This window comes from Agelaius tricolor, unplaced genomic scaffold, assembly GCF_023055355.1.
Source record: "Agelaius tricolor isolate 1412-34295 unplaced genomic scaffold, bAgeTri1.0.p SCAF_1, whole genome shotgun sequence".
In the NCBI taxonomy this organism is placed as follows: domain Eukaryota; kingdom Metazoa; phylum Chordata; class Aves; order Passeriformes; family Icteridae; genus Agelaius; species Agelaius tricolor.
The window spans coordinates 34,193,312-34,215,067 of NW_027269261.1; the positions used below are offsets into that span (position 1 = coordinate 34,193,312).

Genomic DNA, 21,756 nt, shown 5'->3' on the forward strand with positions numbered 1-21,756 from the left:
TCTCCTTTCTACTTAATAAATAAATTTTAATTGTTCTGCATTTGTTTGCTTTCTGTTTAGGCATGTTGCACTGGAGGGTGCTATAAAAAACCCAATTAAATTATATAAATTATCAGCCCTGTGATGGAGTTATTCAGACTTTCATCCAGTAGTGGAGTTTCAGTATTTTATTTTCAAAGTCTCTTAATAGCTAGTTTAAAACAAGAGAACAATTTAATGTAAAGTGTTCTTTATTAAATAAACTCAAAAGATAAAGCAAATTGTGCAGTTAAGAAAGACAACAACGTGGCTAAAGGATTTTTACAGCAGAAAACAAATTGCGGCAAATGAGCATTTCAGTCTAGCAGCCAAACTGTCCTCATTTTTGTGGAGTTAATTTCGGTCCTCAAATTGTGACTTGTTTTTTAAAAGATATGCTGCTAGAAACTCAATGGGATTGGGCGGTCTGCAAAGAAAAAAAGTACATCAAAAGCAAATATTTGTTATTATATGAAGTTATGTAGCTGAAGAACCAATCACCTTCCCTTAAAAGCAACACAGCTCCTCCTAAACACTTCTAAGCATTGATTTAGGGATGACCAACTACCTAGAGTGACTCTGTATATTTCCAGTTTATGTCTAATGAGAAAGTCTTTAAAAAAGGGTCTTAGTCACTGTGGGTTCAATGTTACTAAATTGCTAGAGCAGTTACATACCTAAAACTACAGTCTGTAAGCATAAATACTGTAGGTACATCACTGGATATGACATGCATTTGCCTCTTTCTTTAACTCATGCTCTTTAAAGTAAAACTGAATCTCTGCTTTTTTTCTTTTTCAAGTGGTTGTTGTGTAGCCTAGTGTATTAAGAGTTGTTTTCATAGTTTCTGGCAACTGAAACTAACACAACAAATCTTCAAGTTTGAGAAGTGCTGTAACTTGCAAGTAGTCAATAATAAACACTTCTGATCACTGGCCTTAGTCTGTGGTTTTTTTAAAAAGAACTCCTCCAGCTATACCATGTGAATCCTGCTAATCTGGATTCTGTCCACAGAATAAATGACATACTTATTCCACAGCAGGTCAAACCAAAGGTCTGGCAGTGAGCAAATATGCCTATAAAGAGCACAAAAACAACAACAACAACAAAAATATGCAGAGATACTTCTTGAGACCATCCTTTTGGCTGCCAAGCGTGTACCAATTTCTGAGCTAGCACCCTTAATAGTCCGGGGTGGATTCCTCTACAGCTTTGACCAGTTGCCTCTTGAGCACAAATAAAATGTTAATGTCCTCAACTGAAAGCAAAAAAATAGCTTAATTATGTGACCTGTGAAGGATCAGCCCTTTGTTCGTTATGAATTTGCTACCTGCTTCATTTAATTTGATTAATGTATCAGAAGAGATAATTAACAGTCCATCCCAATCCATCATCTCTGTGCTGCTGTGATTTAACAGGCTCCTAAATATGTTCATCCACAAAGCCCCTTTTCTAGATATCATCTAGCCAGTCATTCCATATAGAGATAGCATTCCATACTTATGACCACCTTGTCACTCTCACTTTTTCACATTCTACCAGAATACAGGGGAATTAGACATAATATTGAAAATAAAAGAACATCACAAATTTAAATAGTGACATTACACTTGTTTTTTACCCCTTTAATTTTAAGTTGGTTTTATCCCTTCAATTTTTAAGTCCCACCATTCAGAATTTATTTTTTATTAAAGCAGTGCATTGACATATACATGTAACAGTTTAACAACATTTTTCCATAAGGGTAATTTTCAGCTCAGAATCTAACATTTTGTCAGTCGTGTTTTTTACTACCCTCTGAGGTCCACAAATTTATGTTTATTTGGATTCAATGTCACTTTCTGTCAGTTTAAATTTTTCATGACAGTCTTCACAGTTTTATGAAGTTTCTGTGCAATTATTTACAATTAATCAACTTAAAAAACAAACAGAAACACAAAACTCCCTAATCTATTCTGTAAAACTCAGTCTCATTAACAACTTTTGTCAGCCACTTCTTCAAATTGTTGTAAGTGATCTTTTCCATGATTCTAGTATTGAACTCGTTTCACCATGAAAATTCAACATTTATTTCTACCCTCTATCTCATACCTTCCCATCAGTTCCTCATCCATACAAAGGTGTTTCCTTTAATCCCAACAGCAACTAACTCATTTTAAAAGCTGTTAGTGAACAACTATGTGAAAAACTTTTTGGAAATTTAAACAGACCACATCATCTGCATTCCTCTTTATGTATGCTTGCTGACTCCTTCAATAAACTCCAAGACACTTAAAAGACCTAACAAAAATTGTGTTGACCTCCTCCCAAATATGTCATTTATCCATATGCTTACTATCTTGGATGGTAATTTCTACTGAATTCCAGGCATGATCATCAGATGTACTGGGCTGTTCCCTGAACACTTCTATATTCCTTTGAAAAAGAACTTAGCACCCACTAGTTATTTTCCTGTTCAATTTTAAGCAGTAGATTATGCAGCAGAGCTGATAGTTCAGCTTTTCACACTCCCAAGGGTTTATTATGCTCAGCTGAACAGACAGTTTGCCCTGGTAGGTTCATAGTATTCGGATTTTTACCTCTATGTTCCCCAACCCCTCCTATCAATGATCCAATTTCCCTTCTGTGAAGAGCCCCCCATAAAGAAAAAAGGCAAGGCAAGACAAGGCAAGGCAAAGGGAAGGGAAAGAGAAAGGGAAGGGAAAGGAAAGGAAAGGAAAGGAAGGAAAAAGTTTGCCTGTCACACAGGTATTCAGAGTGTAAGGGTGAGTAATTAACCTTGGGCTGTGTTTTACATTTGAGTCTGCAGCAGAACTCCCACAGATGTCAGCTGAAGATCTGCACATCCCTTGGGTGTGCACATGGGTGGACCTTCCTAGGTGCCTAATTTTGTTTAATTAGCTGTCTGTACACTGCAGTTTAAATTCTCAACTCATTTTGAAGTTCATACACTGTTGATGGTTCTTCTGACTGTAGGTGCCATTATGCAATTATGATCGTCTATATCAGCTTTTGATTGTATTATTTCAATTTGACAGATGGCTCAGAAAGTACGATTTGCCACCAGTGAGGATACACCAAGATGCTAGAAATTAGTTTTGTTGAGATGAACAAATGTTTGCTTTTATTGAAGGATACCTGTCTACACTGACTGGTAAAGAGAGCTGGGGCACCTCAACAGCATAATCTTTATTCAGAGGATAAACCATCAGTCTGCTTCTTACAGAAGCAGACTGTGTTTACAGTGCAGGCTCAGCCACATCCTTTAGAAAGTATCTTAATCTCTGACAAAGATGCATCTCATGCCTGATTTGTCTTTCCTTCTCTTAAATGTCAAGCAGAGCTGTTTATAATTCCACACTACAAAAGTCTTCAGAACTAGGACATCCTCTTGCCTTGCTTCTCTAAGGTGCATTATGTGATAAAATTAATAACAAAACCTCTCCCCTTTTTCCCTCTAAAACTTTCACAGTAGTGTACCTTATTGGGAGATAATGAATTCAATAAATAACTCCTGTCATGCCATGTGTGCCTAAGTGAGGAACCCACCCTGCATGGTCAATCACAGCAATTCATGGGTTCATAAACCTGTTATAATGAGGACCTTAAAAAGAGCAATACCATATTTGGTGTGGGAGGCCTGAAAGGTGCTGCACTGCCCAAGTTTGAGACCTGCATTTTCCTAGGAACAGAAGGAACACAGAAGCATCTTACCTCTCTTTTGCAAGAACAGCAAGTCCCTGTAGCAAGATAGGTACAACTGTCTGATCCAAGTAGGCACGTGTGGGTAATGACTGAAGATCCACCTTCTGCTTTGATGTTTTCTCAGCATTTAGTTTCTCATTTTCTACTATCCTCTGAAGTAAAAAAAAAACCAAAACATGAATGAACACTGGTAATAGCAGTCACATCTACTTTGAAGTAGAAGTAGGTCTTTTAAGTGTGTGCAAAGTACCCATCTCTGCAATTTGATGGCAATAATTTCTTTACATCTTACATCTTTTAAGAATATTAAGTGCATATTTTTCCTTGCACAAAAACCTAATCCAGAGGAACCTTTTGTTAAATTCCTATGTTTTGGGGAAACAATGTTGAGAAGTTGTAAGTTTTCTACAAGAGAAGACATCCGATCCCAGTCATTTTTAGTTCTGTTTTTTTTTTTTTTAATTTCAGTTCAAATTCACTGATTCGAACTCTATACCACTAAGACAGGAATGACTACCAATGAGAGTCTCAGTTAGATGAGACATGTGCTGTACACATGTGCTTTTAACACAAAATGGTAAAAGCACAAGGAATTCAGGTGAATCCTGACAAAGGAGGCTCTGCTAAAGTCAAGTACTTGGTGATTGTGCTCTACTCAAGTATAGATTGACACTTTAAAGAAAACATATGCAAAATGCTTCCAGGTACCTCTTGATCAAAAAGTGCTGCATCACCTTACACCATTAACTGTATTTGAAGAGTGATACCCTCCCCCTGCCAGTAAACCACATGTTTTCAGTGCAATGTACATGAATCTACTGGCATGGAACCAATGTGTTATGGTTCTGTAGGAACCATGGAAGCTGAAGCATAGAGACAAGCAGTTATCAGAGAGATAAGTCCCAGAAGATGTTTTAAAGTAGTTTCTGCAAAAGCTGAGCACAGAGTAAGAACTTACAATAAAGGGAGACTGAAGGCTTTTCTTTAATAAGAAGAGTAAATAAATGCCATAGAGTTAGGAAGTGATTCTCCCAGTCTACTCAGCATAGGTTGAGCCTAATGTGGATGGCTTTTTTTGTGCCATAACATATATCTATATCTCTCACAGACAGCAACAGAACAGATAATAATTGTAAGATCCTTCCAAAAAACCTAACTCATTTAAAGGGTCATTATCTAATTCAGTACCATTTAGAACAATGGAATTAGCACAACAGAAAATATATTTACAGCTATTTCCACCAAGGACAGGTATTGCTTAGCTCCATTGAGAATATTACATTTTCTGAAGTTAGAATCAGGAGTCAACTTTTTTCCCCTAATCACAAATGTGACTTCCACTGCAACAAAATCTTTGTTACCTCTACATTTTCAGTGAGGCCGTATTCGGAATGAGGATTTTCCGGAACCTGTAAAATAACACATGGTTAGCAAAGCTAAAATTCTCCTTTTACTCATGTAACATAAAGCACATAAACCATTTACTGTAATACCTGTGGCTGTCCCTCCATAATCTGTTCTCCCTCCATAATTCAAAAAGTGAAATTTGATGGACGCCCAAGAAGATCTAGGAAAGCAATAAAAAAACTGGTCAGCAGGCTGAGATGAAGCCCATGTGACCTAAGCGATATTGCATCATTTGGTTACTAATGGATACCAAGGCGCAATTACTAGAAAGCACAGGGAGTTGCTCCGTGCTCCCCCCGCGCCAAACTTGAACTGGTTTCTCCCGCACGCAGAACCGAGAAGTGCCTTTAAGTTTCGCGTTTCGTCCGCTGAAGAGAGCAGTACTACGATTAGAAAATACAGCACTCATGCCCCGGGACACCGGATACATCCCTTTCCCTGCTTGCTTCCTTCCTTCCCTCCGTCTGTCCGTCCCTTCCGTGCCCACTACAGCGCCCCGAGAGCCCCCGCGGGCAGGGCCGGGCTGGGGCCGCGCCGCCACCGCGGCCACATGCGGGCGCCGATCCCGGCCGTGCCCCGGGCACCCCGCGGGGCCGAGGCGGCCCCGCCGCAGGGCTCTCACCGCCGGTGGGTCCGGGACGGGCGGGACACCGGGATCGGCGGGACACCGGGAGCCGCTCCGCAGCAACCGCGGCCGCCGTCGCGGAGTGTTTTGACGTCAGTGAAGCGGTCGCGCGGCCGGCACCGGGCGCAGTGCGCCTGCGCGGGTCCCACCCGCGGCCCCGGGCGCGGGGCGGGGCCGGGAACAGGTTCGGTGTGTGCGCGTCTGCAGGCGGGTTTGTCTTCGGTCGGGATAAAACTCGCGGGATGTGCTCGCTTCCAAATCGTCCCGGGGTTTTGGGTACAGGAATAGCCTCGTAAATCAATGCGGCTTGGTGTCTGAGGAGGTCACTCTGGTGCTCACGAAAAATAACGTTGCTGAAGCTAATTTGGGCCTGAAAGTGGGTTTTTGTTAGTGAAATAACTTAGTGTTAACACTGCTTGAAGCTTCTGGAAGTTCTTTGGTATTACAAAACCTGTAAAACTTTATATCAGTAAATAAGAGATTTTTTAAAGGACAGTTACATATACCAAAAGAAAATTCTCCTGAGTGGGCTGGAACATACTTGATGTGAAAAATGCGTATTTTATGATTGGCTTTTCACAAATATTAAAATTAATATTATCTGTGTTATGTTAGAAAGTTATGCTGTATAATTTTTTTAAGTAGCGTGTTAAATATAGTTTTAGGTTATAACATAATGTTAAAATAGAAACTATGCTATGTAAGATACTTTTTTTTCCTAAAGAAAGGACTCTCAGTGAGATAGAAGCCACAAGACACCTAAATCTTTCAGAGAAAGAGAATTTATTGCTCCATTAGCAGAAGAAATGAACTTCTTCCCACCTTGCTCAGTTCTGAAGATGCCGTCAGGATTAAGAGGAAGAAGTTGACACTGACCAGACCGAATCCTGTGTTTGAATGGAATTTATGCATCATGTATGAGATGTATGAATATGTAACAGGCTATTGTTTTTAAGGATTAATCCTCTGTTAACATGTGTCCTTTTTTGGGCTTATGTTGCCCAGAAAGAGGTACCTGGACATCCGTAACTCATTGTTTCTATTGTCTCATATTGTCTCGTCCTAATCCAAATTATCCAAATTATTATTACTCTAGTTATATTACTGTTTTAATAACCATTTTTTTGCTATTAAACTTTTAAAATTAAAAAAAAAACAAGTGTTGGCGTTTTTCACACTTGATAATATTTTCATAATAGAAGTACATAATCATTCTTACAAAACACAGAAGAAAAATTCTTGGTGTACATTGCTGCATTTTTTCCAGCAGAAAAAATTAGTTCCAGAACTAATAGGTTCACTGTCTAATAATGGTTTAGGTCATGAATAGTTGCTAAATGTTTGTATGTTATTTTATATGTGATAATATTCTGTATTTTATACAGTAAGAAAACTCTATACTGTGTACTGTTCTGTCATTAAAAGAAAACCACTCCATTCTGTCATTTAAGAAAATAAATACACATCACCAGGGGCAACTGGAAGTAACTTTATGAGACATAAACAAACAAGAAAAAAAACCAAACAGTAGTTTTATAGTAATTTTGGAAGTAATTTTGGAAGAATGAATAAAATACTGCAGACAGTAGTGATTTTAGTTTGGTGTATCCTTTTAATTAACACGCCTCACCACAACTGCCCTTTCTTGCTATAAGCTGGGGGAAACTTGCTTGTGCACTGAATTACCTGTCTGCAGTTTGGGGACTGTCTCAGCTCCTGTGTGCTGTCACTGTAGGACATGAAACAACACAACATGCTCACACTATTGTTCTCGAATTGAAAAAAGGGAAGTTTATTTTCTGACTTCAACATTTACAGATTTCCAAAAGTGACAGTGGATTGGAGGGTGAAAGTGCCACCTCACCAATGACACTGGACAAACCAACAGTCTATCAAATTTCTCCTTCTCCATAAAAGAATCCAAAACCAATAAATTATTTACAAATCAGGGCGACAGTGTGCAGTTCAGGGGTGCAGCACAGAGACGATCTACCATAATCTAGTATCACTTAGTATTTTATTTGTAGAACAGTGTGTGTGACAAAGCAAAACAACGATGAAAAAGATCAGACAAGGAACAACGTACCCACAAAGGTGGGAAGGTTGAAGCAGAGAGGGAGGCGTTCGTTCATAGCGGCAGGCACAGAAGTGCTGGCCTATGGATGCCTCCCTCCCATAGATTGCTAGACCAAAGGTACCAAAGCATTTTTAAGGTTTGCAATAACCAAAGGAGTAGGGAGCCGGAGGATCTATCTCTTTGGTGAAACACAAATAAATATTATGGCTGGGCAAATAATTGACAAGGGTTTCGACAACTGCATGTTCACTTTTGGTAAGGAGAGTGGAGTAGAATTAAATTCATTTTTTTTCTGGCAGAGCGATGTATCTATAATGTATAGTGAATTCCATTAGCTCCCTGCATGTGAGGAGATAGCCTGTCATTCCCATTACAGAGCTGCGGAGCAGACAAAGCACCGCACCGCACACCCGGGGACAGGGACACCGTCGGGGACTGGCTGCTCCACGCCTCTCCGTGCGAGGGAATTCCCCGGGCTCTGCCTGTGTGCCACCAGCAGTGACTCCAGGCGGGAGCGGCGCCAGGAACTCGCGCTGCATTGTGCCTGCGGGGCGGTTCACAATCCCGGTCACAATAACTAATCCTCGTAAATTATTCATCGCCCGTCCGCTCGGTGCGCCTCATGGGCCGGCACGGAGCGGCCTCGGCTGGGGCTGGAGCTGGTGCTGCCGCTGTCAGGCTGCGCTCCCTGCAAGTCCCCGAAAGGAGGCTGCGGCCAGCTGGGGAGCGGCCTCTTCTCCCAGCGACCAGCGAAAGGACAAGGGGACAATTCCCCAGGCTGTGCCAGCGGCGGTCCAGGGTGGACACTAGGAGGAATTTCTTCACAGAAAGGGTTGTTTAACAATGGACTGCCCGAGGAGGTACAGTCACCGTCCCTGATCATGTTCAAGACCCGTCCGGACGCGGTATTTAGTGCTACGGTCCAGTTTCACATCGGTCAAAGGCTAGACTCGATGATCTCACAGGCCTTTTCCGACCACACTGATTCTGCACTGAGCGCCCCCGAGAGCCCTCCCCTCGGGGCCGTGGGAGCAGGCAGGCCGGGCCCTGCAGGTGCCGTACCCTCGCCTACCGTGGTGGAAGGGCCGGTGCCACCTCTCCCCGCCCCGGCTGGGGCCGCCCACATCCCGCCCTCCGTCCCTCCCCCTGGGCCGGCCGAAAGGGGCGTCGCCGCCGCCGCCATCGCCATGGCCGGTTGTTGTCAGTCCCTGGCAGCGGGTTATGGCTACGGCGGTGAATGAATTCTCCGGGCGGCCGAGGGAAGAAGAAGGGCTCAGCCGGCTCCAGTTCCGCGACTCCGACCGCCGGCGCCTCTCCCTCCTCGCCGCCCGGGCCGGCGCCCCCCGTGCCGCCGGCGGGGGCGGCGGCGGCGGCGTCCCCGCACAAGCGGAACCTGTACTACTTCTCGTACCCGCTCTTCGCCGCCTTCGCCCTGCTCCGCTTCGTCGCCTTCCAGCTCGGGCTGCTCTTCGCCTGGCTCTGCGAGCGCCTCTCCCGCGGCGCCCTCATGGCCGCCAAGGGCAGCAGGGCCGGGGCCGGCGAGGCGCCCGAGCCCGGCGGGGCGCCCGAGACGGTGCGGGCGTGCCACAAGCGGGCCTTTGAGTGCATCTCCATGGCTCTGCGCATCGACGAGGACGAGACAGGTAGGGAGGGAGGGCCGGGGCCGCCCCGGGGTGCGGGGGGAGGCCGGCAAGGCCCTGTGCCGTGGAACCGCTTTCAGCTGAGAGCAAACAAAACCCGCTCGTGGGAGAAATGCGAGGGGTGAGCCGGACTGTGCCCGTGGGTGAGCCGGGCTGTGTGCGGGGGGCTGCGGACGCTGTGCCCGTGGGTGAGCCGGGCTGCGCCCGCATGCGGTGGCGGTGCTTTGGTCCCCGGCCGGGTCCGTCCCTGCGGCAGCCCGCAGGTGCGGGTTGGATCACAAAGCTGCGGCCCGGGCTCGTTCCCCTCGCAAGACAAGTGCTTGTATTTCTCCCCAAAAACTCAATTTTTGCTGCTGGGGTCTGGGTGAGGTGGTTAGAAATTGCGGGCGGGTGTGTGACTGTAGCTAGCCTTCACGAAGCCAGCTGGACAACAAAAGCAGCAAGGACAATAATAAGGATGCGTCCTACAGTGCACTGCCTGACAAACGATGTGAGTGCTCAAGCGAGGCTGCGGGTTACTTGGCCCTCAGAATGCCCATTTGAAGTGGTGTGACTTCTAAGGAAATAAATACTTTAAGTATTTTGGCAGTTTCTTAAAACATGTTTTTCTCAAGCTGTTTGACATGCATACTCTTAAAAAAAACTAAAAACCTACCACTGTGTGATGAGAAGACCTTAAGGAGAATGTTTAGGGTTCAGTGAAATAAAACAGAGGAGTGAGGATTTTTTTTTTTTTTTTGTAGAGCATTAAAAAAACCCCAACCGAACAAAACACTTGCTACTGAATTAAATTTAATCATTTATTCTAAATGCAGCAGTATGATTCTGTCAGCATGCAAAAGGTAGGCTTTGGGGGCATGCTGTGCTGATGTTTAAAATTCTCTGGAATAGTCAGAATGCTTTATTCTAAACTTTCAGTTGTGCTTTAATGAAACTGCTATCCTAGAGGAGGAGATTAAACATACAGGAGTAGGCCTTCAACAGAAGCTGCATGCTGACAGCACCATAAAAGCATGGGATGTGTCCTCCTTTGCATTGACAGTTTGGGAGTGGCAGTAGTGTGCTCTGGGAGAGAAAAAAAACTTGCACCATGTGCAGCAGGGTTAGTTCAGCATAGATGTACAGCGAGGGAGCACTGAGGGTCATAGGAACAAAGCTTGAAAGAAGGTGAGGTAGCTGAAAGCTTCGGTGTTGTTGGTGATTGCTCTGTGAGTGGCAAAGTCTTACCTTATCAGGCACCTGTTCCACTGCTGTGACCTATTACTGTTGGTGGTTTGGAGGGTAACCCTTAAATATGAATTTTAATAATAGACTTGCTCTGTAGGTATCTTTAGGGTGATGATACATTAATTAGCTGCACAGGCCATACATTTAGTAAGATGATCTTTGCTGCTAATAGGAGCAGTTGCACAACTGTTACAGCCCTGCAACTGCAATATACATTCCACTGAGAAAGGACTCCCTTTAATACATAGATGTGTTATTTGCTTATCTGATTTTACCAGAATACTTTGAAATTTTTTTTATCTGTAAACAAGCTTTTTATATCTTCAAAGAGAAAACTGTACGTTAGACATAGTATGTGAAATGGTTGGAATTTCTGAATTGTCTAATTGCCTGTTAGTTTTGTGGCCTTTTTGCTGTTGTGGGAGCTATGCATACTTCAGTAATTTTGATAACACTTCTGGTAATTTTTTATGTTTCTGGATTGGTGGGGCAGTTATTCTTGTTTTGGTATTTTCACAATTAAGCTTAATATCTTTTCCTAAGAAGGCACGTGTGGTGTGTTGACCCCTGCAAGCAGTTAAGCATCCACACAGCTGCTTGTTTACTCTTCTCAGTGGGACAGGGAAGAGTATAGGAGGAGCAAAAGTGAGGAAAAAAAAAGGTGAGAAATCTTTCCAAGCAATGATTGCCTTGGAAGACAGCCCCCATTCAGTTATTCATCTGCCCAGGTTTTTGTTGATGAGCATTATGATGCAGAATATTCAATTGGCCAGTTTGGGTCAGTCATCCTGCTAGTGTCCTCTCCCAACTTCCTGTGCACTCTCAGCCTACTCACTGGGGATCTACATGGGAAAAAGAAAACCTTGAGGTTTTCCTGTTCAACACACCCAAAACATTTCTGTGTTATCAGCTGTTTTAGTCACAAATCCAAAACACAGTGCCGTTGGGGCTGTTTGAGGAAAATGAGCTCCATTCTGCCAGAGCCAATATAACAAGTCAGCAACTTCCAAGGACTGTGATGTTTATTTTATTTTTAATGTCATAATCACTGAGAACTAGTCAGCCATTCTGTGTGGAGTTGGAGCACACCCTTTGCAAACAGCTTGGTGTGGTATTGTGCTTTGGAAACTTTCTCCAGTTAAAAGCTGGAAGTGAAATTTTAGTGATGACCTTGGCATGTTTGCAGTTGCCCCAAAGAATAACAAAGCCATTCAGGCTTTGTTAGCACAGGTGGCTGGAATTATCTCAAATCAGATTTTTATTTAGCTATAATCAGTATCAGATTTATGATTTACACTGCAGTTGAAACTGTTTCTGTGGGTGGTGGAGAGAAGAAGCTTAAAGAGTCTAAAGAGAGGATTGAAGTCACTCACCTTAGGTGATTTAATTTATCTAGCTTTGTCCTCAACAGTCAGGATATATGAGGCTGGTGAAGAAAGGGCAGTAATGATTTAACTCCCAAGCTGTGTGGTGTTCATGACTATAGGCAGGTGGTCTGTGGTTTGTGGTGGTAAGAAGAACAAAGCATGAAATTATCTGCACAGGGGAACTTGCCAAATGTTATTATTAAGGGATTTTTTTTTTTAATCTGAAGAGGAGTAAGAGAAAACCCTGAAGAGTATTCTAGAAATGCATTGAAATATTTTTACTAATGCTGAAATTTGCTAGAAAATAGGTTTGGGACTGAAGTTATCAAAAGATTCAAAAGATTTGAGTGTAGAAGCACACAACCACTGGTAACTGGCACTTAGGAGTAGTATTGTGAAACATTGTCATCTGAAAATAGGGTAATCATATCTGAAGTTTCATTGTAGGCATTTTTAGTTTTTCCTACCACTAGTAGCTTGTTAATGCTGATCAGGTTTTATGTTCTAGTACCTAATTTGTTATACTCCTCTGTGGAAATGCATGCTTAGTGTGATATAATTATGTTGCAAAATTATTTTTCAATATGCAGGCATATTAATTTTTAATGCAGAGTACTTATGGAAAGAGAGCAGTATGAAGTAGATATTAATAGGTGTTCAGTGGATGACTTGCAGTCATGGTGTCACATGGCTTAGGTCAGGCATAGGCATGTTCAAGGCTGTGTTTGCTTTAATGTCCACTCAGGACATGGTTGGTACAGAGGTGAGCTCTCACTCTGCTTGTGTTCTGCTTCATGTGAAAGCTGACACACATCTGTAATACAGCAATTTCATAATAGCATAAACAAAGAAATGCCCTCATGACAAATGAGCTGCACTGCACAAAAGGTAACCAGAGAAGTGTCTCTCATCTCTCTCATGTAGTGTCTTAGACTTGTTGCTTTTCTTCTTGAGTTTCTGTGCTTCTAGTGTTATTTTGGGTATTATTAGTGCTATTATTGGCTGTCACTGGAAGATGAAGAGGCACATCTCTAGTTGACATTCCAGAAGTAAAAACTGTTAATTTCACCATTTATGTTGGGAGTGAATATGCGTAGGTGAGCTTTTATGTCTTTTTTTGGGGGGGGGGGTGGGGGGGTGGATTTATTTCTTTAAGGCAGATGAAGAATTATTCTTGAAACAGGCAAAAGTGATTTGAGGCTGGTGTAGTACCTGTTTTTAATAGAAAAGCTTATTTGATAATTAAATAGATATAAAGTTGACAGTGTCCCTTTAAGACTTCCTTTAAATCACAGGATTTTGTTCAAATATCTCTTCCTCTCTCTTACTTGTTTTATGCAGCATTATATAGAACCATTCTTAAGCTTTAATTCGTTCAAGAAAATAATGGGCTCACTTCCTTTTTAAGCAGGACAAAAGGAACAAGCTGTTGAATGGTATAAGAAAGGAATTGAAGAACTGGAAAAAGGAATAGCTGTCTTAGTAATTGGTCAAGGTAAGCCAGTTTTGAGTTTTGTGGAACTGATTTTGGTTTATGGCTTCTTTAAAGTGAGAAATCAATATTACTAAATATGGTAGGGCTAGGAGCAGCCTGCTGTATGAATTATTTCATAAGGATCTTTCTTATTCCCGTTTTAGCTGTAGGTGAACACTGGTCCTTTTCTCTGTTCCACCTTAATATTCTGGTCTATATCACATGCAAATCTTGCTCCAAATATTTTCAGACTCTGCAAAATCATAAGGAGTTCATGAACACTGTTAAGTAAAACATGTGATTTCTTATATAATGGGAGTGCCAAAATACTGAGTTTTGATTTGAGTTGCTGAAGTTGACAGTTCATGTTCTCACTTATGCAGAATTTTATATTCCCTTCAGTATAATCTAAAAAGAAACCCCCAATTTGGAATGGCCTGACATTGTGTTTCTGAATAACTTAGGCCAAAATAACTGAACATTTCCAACAAAGGAAGAAAGCCATCTCTCTATTTGGAAACATTTTAACCTTTAGTGTAGAAGCAGGTATGTACCATGGAAATACAGGTGTAGTGAAGGACTGGCTGAAAATTTCTGTCCTCAAAATAATAGTGTAATAATAACAATCCAAATTACCTGCCCAAACCTGAACCTGTAAGTGTTTTTGCAGACTTGTATTTATTCCTTCACCTGTGTTTAAAAGTATGTGGTGATCTTACTTAGGAGGCAATACTAGTGGCATTTGGTATAACCTGTATAAATTGCAGAGTGTAAAAAAAAAAGCTTGACTTGAACAGACAGTATTTCTTAGAAAGTGGTGTTAATGTCTAATTCCGTGTGTTAAAATGTAAAGGGACACAGTCAACTGAATTAAAATCTCTTAATTTTGTCAAAATGAAGTCATTCAAATTGTACTTGCCTCTCAGTCACTTTTCAAGCTTTTTAAAAATCTTTTTCAAATTTTATTTCTGTTCAGAGAAATGCAGAGACAAGGGACATACTAGGTCAGTATGAAATGTTAGACAATATACAAAGCAGTTTTTGGGTTCCTATCACTCAGTAGGCACTGTTGTAAAGCAGAGAGTGTCAACTAACTTTAAATTTTTTATTAAATAGGAAGCTTTAGAGTTTTCTTCATTAGTTTTGTAATGCAGTTCCATAGTGGAGGGGGTAGATAAGGGGTAAGAGGAGGAGGAGGGAAGCCTGGGTATAAGTATTTTATCGCTTAATTTACCAGATTGTGTTTTAACATGGATTTTTCTTTGTAAGGTGATCAGTGTGAACGGGCTCGACGTCTCCAATCTAAAATGATGACAAATTTGGCAATGGCCAAGGATCGGTTGCAGCTTTTAGGTACCAGTTACAATTCATGACTTTGGAAAGTTTGTAATTATTTGCACAACTTCATTTAATATATTCTTCTAAAATATTACTTTGATTTTTAAAGTGAAGGAGTCATTATCTTTGTAGGGTCTCTTTAGTTTAATTTTCAGTTGGGAGTAAGTGCTGTTGATGGATTTTGAAAATGGAATTTCATGACCCACTTTCAGGTGTAAAAGTAACTGAGAAGTCTTTATATCATAGCACACTTGACTCATAAAATGAGGAAGTCTTGATTAACTCCTAATGGAGTTTGTTCAGGATTTTTCTGTTAGTACTGTAGTGAAATTTATGATATATTGCTGATCATGAGTGCCAAGTGTGCTTCTTGCAAGTGTAACTACTTCATGTTCTGTTGATTTTGCTGTCACTTATATTAACAATTTTCCTTTTTATTGTTAAATAATGATAATGATAATAATAATTCTTTAATATCATGTAGGCCATAAGGTTGTGAAATTCTAATTTTCTTGATTATTTTCTAGTAGTGTTCTATTTTAAAATTAGAAGGTACGGTCATATTTTTCAGAAGCATAGTGTTGTATAGCTTTAGCTTTATTAAAATTACATGTTTTATATAAGTTTTTAACAGAGTAAAAATCCTTCCATCAAACAACAGACCCATTGTCCTGTGTAGTGCATCTTCTAAATTTAAAACTTTGAAAATGCTTTCAGTTCAGTCAGTAAAAGTAAAATAAGGGATATTCTTTTAATTGTTCTTCAAGGGTACACTAACAAATGTACTTGATTTTAACTTGCATATCTCAACTTTAATCTTACCTTCTCCTGTGTGGAGTTCTACTAACTCATTCTTCTAGGGGCATATAGAGGAGATGGGAAAACTGGGGCTCTTTTCTCCTCTTACACTTCGTGGTTCTGTGGTCCTAGCTGGTGATTGACAGGGAAGCTGTGACAATCCCAAGGAAGTGAGCCCCTTTTGTTTCCCTTGAGTTCCTAATGTCTTTAATATTTTTTGAAAAAAAATTAAGGGGACAGGAGGTGAAAGAGACATCTGTCTTCTATGCTTTAGTATGGGTGTTTCTTCATATAGTTTTAGTAAATGGAGAAAAGATATTTTCCACTTACTAGGGTTAAAGGCTGACTTCTAGACGTAATATGAACTAGGGAGCAATAGAGTGAAAGGGATTATGTGTAACAATCTTTGGTAAGGTATGGCTTGAAGTAACAGTGTTTGTGTTTTGTGGGTAGTGCTTCATCCTTGCTTGTATTACTTTAGTAGTGCTTGCAGTGTTGGTAAGTTGCTTACTTGCTGTGATCCAATTGAAAAGAAACAAAGGATAAAACCCACAAAAAAACCATGGAGTTGAAGTATATTCATCTCTATTACCAGAAAGTGTGATCACAGATCATATTTGTTTGCTTCATTCAGAGTGCAGATTGAAAGGTAAACAGAATAGTGTTTATTACGTTAGTTGATGTAAAATAATGATTTATTTTTATTTTTGAATTACCAGTTTAACACTTTGGTTTGCCTAGGTGCTTGTTAATTTTTACTGAGGATGTGCTTCATAGTGTACCTAAAAGTGAAATTTGGATAAAAAGGAGCAAGTGAAGTCATGTGCCCTTTAGGAAGGCAAAAGATGTGGTTTGGAGGGATATTTCAATGGTTTTAGATCATTAAGGTTCTATTTGAGTAATATTTTATGCCATTAAACCAACTTTGAAGTATTGACAGCATATTTTTTTATTATTTTTTTCTGTTATTTGTAATGGATTTTGTAAAAATTTAAGGTGATCTAGAGTTGAATTCCATGTGCCATTCCAAACACACTTTCAGCCTGTTACTTATAGTAACATATTTGGAAGCTTTTGAGTGCTGTAAAGATCCTTTTGTAGTTGAATTAAGCATGAGGCTCTTGAAGCTATTACAGTTAGATGAAGTGATTTTTTTCTATGAATTGAACTCATAAGTGTTGTCTGCTTTGTGGAATTTCTCCCTTTCTTAAGTCAGAATAGCCAAGTCCTTTATTACATTAGCTGAAAAGATAACGCAGACAATAATGCCAAATATTTAATCCTGCTTGCTAGAGGGAGATGAGATTGCAGACTACCTAACTCAAATGCCATCCAGTCAAGCAGGTTACATTGATAGTACATAGAAAACTAAAATTTAATCATGCTGATTACAGCTGTCCCTTGAAAGTGCTCAGAGTTGTTGGTTTTTTAGGGTTTGTTTTTTTGTTTTTTTGAGGTGTTGGTACATCACCTGTGTTACATCACACATGCCTTTAATTTGCATGACCCCACTGATGGGGGTGTTGGACACTGCTGGTGAGAGTGTGATGTCTGATCACACCCATGTGTTGCCACTCTGTCATCACACCACTGATGCCTTCCAATGTTGGAAGAGGGTGGAGCTACCCACTGTGGATGATAGGTTTTCTACTTTGAGCCCTGTTTTCATCCTGGCTCTAAATTATGTCTCTTACTCTGTTTGAAGCTGTCCTGTAACACAGTCTGAAAGCTAAAGTGACTGCTGCTGTGTTTCAGGTCAACCCAAGGGGACTTGATTGCTTTGACACTCCATTGACAATTTTGGGTTGTGCTGGCTGTCAGGAGACGTGTAATTTCTTCTGTTTGATTTGATGGTGGCTCCTGATTTTTGACATGGTTTAGGGTATGTTTGTTGTGTGGTTAAATCTTGCTTTGATGGTCTTCACACACCTAGTCTCTACTGGATGACTGATCACCCATGTTAGAGTCATTAAATTTGATGTATTTAGAATGACAGGAGGGTATTTGTTTTCTGCAGTTGATAGACAGAGCTTGGCAGCTTGTTGTTCCTAAAGATAGATGGCTGTAATGGTCAGTGCAACACTATTCAATTCTAATGCTATTCATGTGTTTTACCAATCTGTGTTCTCTCATTTCAGAGACTTTCTGTAGGGGCACAGATTTCTGTCACAAGTGCCTTCCTGTGTATTTAGTGTAGCTTCAGTATTTTGGTTGAAGAGTGTTATGTGATACATAATTCAAATATCTGTCATCAGTATCCTCTTTGGAGGGTATTAATATTCCTCTATTCTGCCTGTGTAGGTACAGTCTTCAATGGACACCTTTTGGAATATTTAACTTCTTGGAGGAGATGGTGCTTTTTGCTTCAGGCTCATGTTACAGGGTAGCATTTTTTTAGTTTCCCTGAACTCAAGCTCTAGTGTTGCCTAAATAAGGCAGTGGCTGCAGTGCTGTTTCTTTGGTAGGTTTATGTCAGTGTTGTATCATGAAAGTGAAATAATGAATGAGAATCTGTGAACTTTCTGTCAGTGTCTGGAAAAATAGGGAGAAAGTATTTAAACGGAAGATGATGGTATCCTATAATTCCCTGGAATAATATTTAAAAGCTCAATTTATTTTTGATATCCCAGAGGAGCCTACAGCTATACTGTTCCTAAAGAAAGGTGATATATATTTGCCTTTTGAAATTTTATGTGCAATACTAAAATGAAATGTTGATAGGTAATGTGATGAGAGAACTCTGAATTGAAGCTGGACAACAGTTGGATTACATTTTTTCTTTGGCTGGAGTTCCTGAATATATGGAACTAGCTAAGCATTGATAGTTGTAGTAGAACCCTGGTGTCAGATTGTAGCATTGAAGCAAGTAGCATTTCCTGAACTCCTGCACCAGCCAATTGATGTTATTACGGTTGCTCACTAGAAAGTTTTTTTTTTTTGTTAAGCTCAGAAATGTTTTCCAAAACTCAACGGATATCTTCAAAGTATCTTCAAAGTCTGTGAATACTAATTTTGTTTCCTAAGCTTCCTGTATGTTCCTTGCATGCGCTGGGCAGGGAGTAGACCATTCTGATCCTCCTTTGGTACTGCTGTGTCCACTAAAGTAGTTTACTGTCTGCAGTCAGTCCTGCCAAAAGGATTTTCCTTACCTGTCTGGAGAGGACAGCTTATGAGGGTAACTTCTTGGAAGTTGCAGAGCTTGTGGTTGTTTGCAGGCTGTTCTTGTGTGACTGACATTTTTTTGCTTTACTCTGTCTGTTTAAAGCCTTCAATTTAAAATGAAGTAAACTTTGTGTACATATACTAATCTTGAGCTTTAGCTTTTCATAAATGCCTGTAACTAATAAGTTTTCATTCCAAGCTACATCTTGCTGAACCTAAATGTTATTAAGCCATCACTTTAACTATGAAGTGTAAGGATACTTTTCAGGAAAGCTAAGCAGTGAGTGATGAAGAGCAGGAAGAAGAAAGGAGCAAAACAGAAAGATTAGGGAGAGATCTGTAACAGGTAAAGAAGCCTAAGGAAGGTGATGTTCATGCTTGTTGGTTGTACCATAGGCAGGCTCTGAATGGCACTTCTTCCTCCAGCCAGGTTATTTAATTAATTGTGTACATTTTTGTGTACACAATTGTGACCTTGTGTACATTTTCAGTAGAATTTGTCTGCTTTTGCAATATATGCTTTCATAGTACCAGAGCACATTGCTTTTGCTTTTCTACTTGGCATCTCTTTTCTTGCAGTTTCTTTGTAGTGTTATGTCTTGTGGGGGGAGCAGAAGGGAAAAAAAAGCAGGAGGGAATGAGAGAGCTTGACATTGTTTGCATTACATCCTTGCAGACCTTGGTTGGTTTTTAAAACAAGAGGTGTGTGTGTGGAATAAATAAAGATGGGAGAGGTACCCAAAGGTATGGCCTAGAGGATTTTTAACTGCAGTGGGAAAAGCAGGAGTGGTAGCTGGACTGCAGAGAACAAGTGGTCCTTAACTTTTCTTTGGTGTTTTCAGCCATACACCTCTCTGACTTATGGTTTGGCTGTTTCTCATTACTTCTCTCATTACTTTCTCCTTAATCTTTAGCTTTATAAATACTGTATTCAGATGTTTCTGTTAATCTTCCTAAAGAACACAATTTGCATGACAATTTTATTGACTTAATTTCAAGGCAATTAAATATCTAAATAGAGGTGTCAAATGGCATTGTTGTAATGTGTATATGGTGTCCTGCTTGAAGTTTGAAGGTTTCTGTAAAATGTTGACTAGCTGTTACTACTTAAGTGGAACATTTATTATGAAGACAAGTCAGGACTCCTTGCACCTGGTAAAAAGTAACACCTTGAGAAGGACATTCAGAAATGTGTTATCAACATGAATATTTATTAAATTAAATTGAGTTAATCCTGAACATTGTGTTTAACAGTAACTGCAAGCACTAGACTGGAAAGATTGTAATTAACTCAGCCATAGAGGGTGAGTTTTAAAGCTGTTTTCAGTCATGCTCTTACTAACAGAGTTTTCTTACACATTTGCTGAATGTGTAGAATAGGTAGAAATATTCCTTTTATTTTTAACTATAACAAAGCCAAACTTGACATTTCTGTATTCAACATACATAAATTTTCTTGGTTCATTTTTGGTTTTTGTTTGTTTATTTTGTCCTTTTTCCTCCCTCCCCCTCTGTTCTACTATGTAGAGAAGCTGCAGGCAGTTTTGCAAATTTCCAAGCCGCAAATGGAGGTCTATAATGACAGTACTAACCTGGCATGCCGCAATGGACATCTCCAGTCAGGTGGGTTTGGTTTTACCAGCACCTATTGAGGGGATGTCTCTCAGTTCCTGGTGTGTTACAAGGCAAAATAATGCAATGCTATATTCTGGCCCTGCCAGCTTTAAAATAAAATTTATTTATATTTCTGTTTTTAAAGGCTTTGTGTAAAATACATTCCATACTTTCCGTGGCTTTGGCAACACTGTTTTATTTTGTAGTATTCAGTTTTCTCTTAAATGACTGTCCTAGAATTCAAATCTATTTACTAAGGCAAGATTTTAGAAAATATTTCTCATGTAATATTCTTCCAGGAATTACATTAAACCTGTTTTACAAAGTGTCAGTGTTGGATATATAGCTTATACGTTGTGCCTACATTAATTAGCTCTTCCTTTATGATGTTGTGAATATGCATTAAGCAACTTAAAAATTTTGGGGGTTTTTACATCAAGAAAGTGAGATGCAATTGAAATGAGGGGAGAATGACAGCAGCTCTTGCATTTTGTCAAAGAATGTTGTTTTAATCCTTTCCCAGAAGACTGAACCGAACTTATTAATATAGCAGAAATGAACTTTTTTTGTCCATAAACAAAAGTTGTGCAAGTCCAAGGGTTACCCAAAGTACGGAATGTTTGCAGCTGTGGGATCCCTGATATAGTACCATGAAAGTCAGGTTTAGCAGGCATCTGGATTTCTTAAATGTTTGGTGCCTATGCTCTTGTGCTTGCTTTTTCTGTCTTTTTGGGGTGTGGGGTGAGGGAGTGTTTTTTGTAAGTAATACACTTTTTTTCTTAAAAGCAGTATAAATACGTGGTTATGCTTCAATCTGCTAATCATCTTGCTGTTGTTTTTCCTTTATACATGCAAAACAATATTTTCATATGGACAGCTCTAATAATTTAAAAACACAAAGTAGATGACAGGGTTTCTTAGAAAACTACAAAATCAGTTTGCGGCTACTTCAGATAAGAGGGCTGTTGTCTCTGCCTGAGAAGGTAGAGGTACTTCAGAGGTATTGAGCCACGGGGCTTTGGCATAAGCTTAGTTTTCTATCTGTGGGAAGTGTTACCTGCCCTGTTGCCTAATTAGGTTGGGCTTTTTAAAAGTTCAGGATTTTATGAAGTATGATACATGGTCATTTTTAGTTTTAACATGAACAAAGTACCTTTTTGTCCATCCTTGGTCTAAAATTACATTGCTTTAATTTATTTGCCTTTAAAGGCCAAAGACTTTACAGATGTTTTTGCTTCATAATTTTGAGTAAGGTACTATTCTCACAGCCTTGTTGCACATTTTTTCTATTTCCAAAGTGTTAC

General features: G+C 40.1%; 2 protein-coding genes across 7 annotated transcripts in view; one reads left to right on the forward strand and one right to left on the reverse strand.

The window, feature by feature from the left end:
- Positions 1 to 212: 212 nt before the first annotated feature.
- Positions 213 to 5,890, reverse strand: DPY30 (dpy-30 histone methyltransferase complex regulatory subunit). Its single transcript, XM_071429337.1, has 5 exons — positions 5,753 to 5,890; positions 5,217 to 5,290; positions 5,085 to 5,132; positions 3,733 to 3,875; positions 213 to 445 (listed from the first exon to the last, which is right to left on the reverse strand). The coding sequence occupies exons 2-5, from the start codon at positions 5,250 to 5,252 to the stop codon at positions 373 to 375; spliced, it is 300 nt and encodes a 99-aa protein (XP_071285438.1). The 5' UTR covers positions 5,253 to 5,290; positions 5,753 to 5,890; the 3' UTR covers positions 213 to 372.
- Positions 5,891 to 8,978: 3,088 nt separating this feature from the next.
- The window catches only part of SPAST (spastin), a 38,618-nt gene continuing 25,840 nt past the window's right edge, over positions 8,979 to 21,756 (forward strand). The window contains exons 1-4 of one of the 6 annotated variants that reach the window (XM_071429351.1): positions 8,980 to 9,475; positions 13,475 to 13,561; positions 14,810 to 14,893; positions 20,366 to 20,461. In XM_071429351.1, the coding sequence (XP_071285452.1) occupies positions 9,070 to 9,475; positions 13,475 to 13,561; positions 14,810 to 14,893; positions 20,366 to 20,461 (673 nt within the window). In that variant the 5' untranslated portion in view covers positions 8,980 to 9,069. Of the gene's footprint in view, positions 9,476 to 13,474; positions 13,562 to 14,809; positions 14,894 to 20,365; positions 20,462 to 21,756 lie in introns of all 6 variants that reach the window. The other 5 variants (XM_071429361.1, XM_071429371.1, XM_071429380.1 and 2 more) reach the window with 5 other exon arrangements.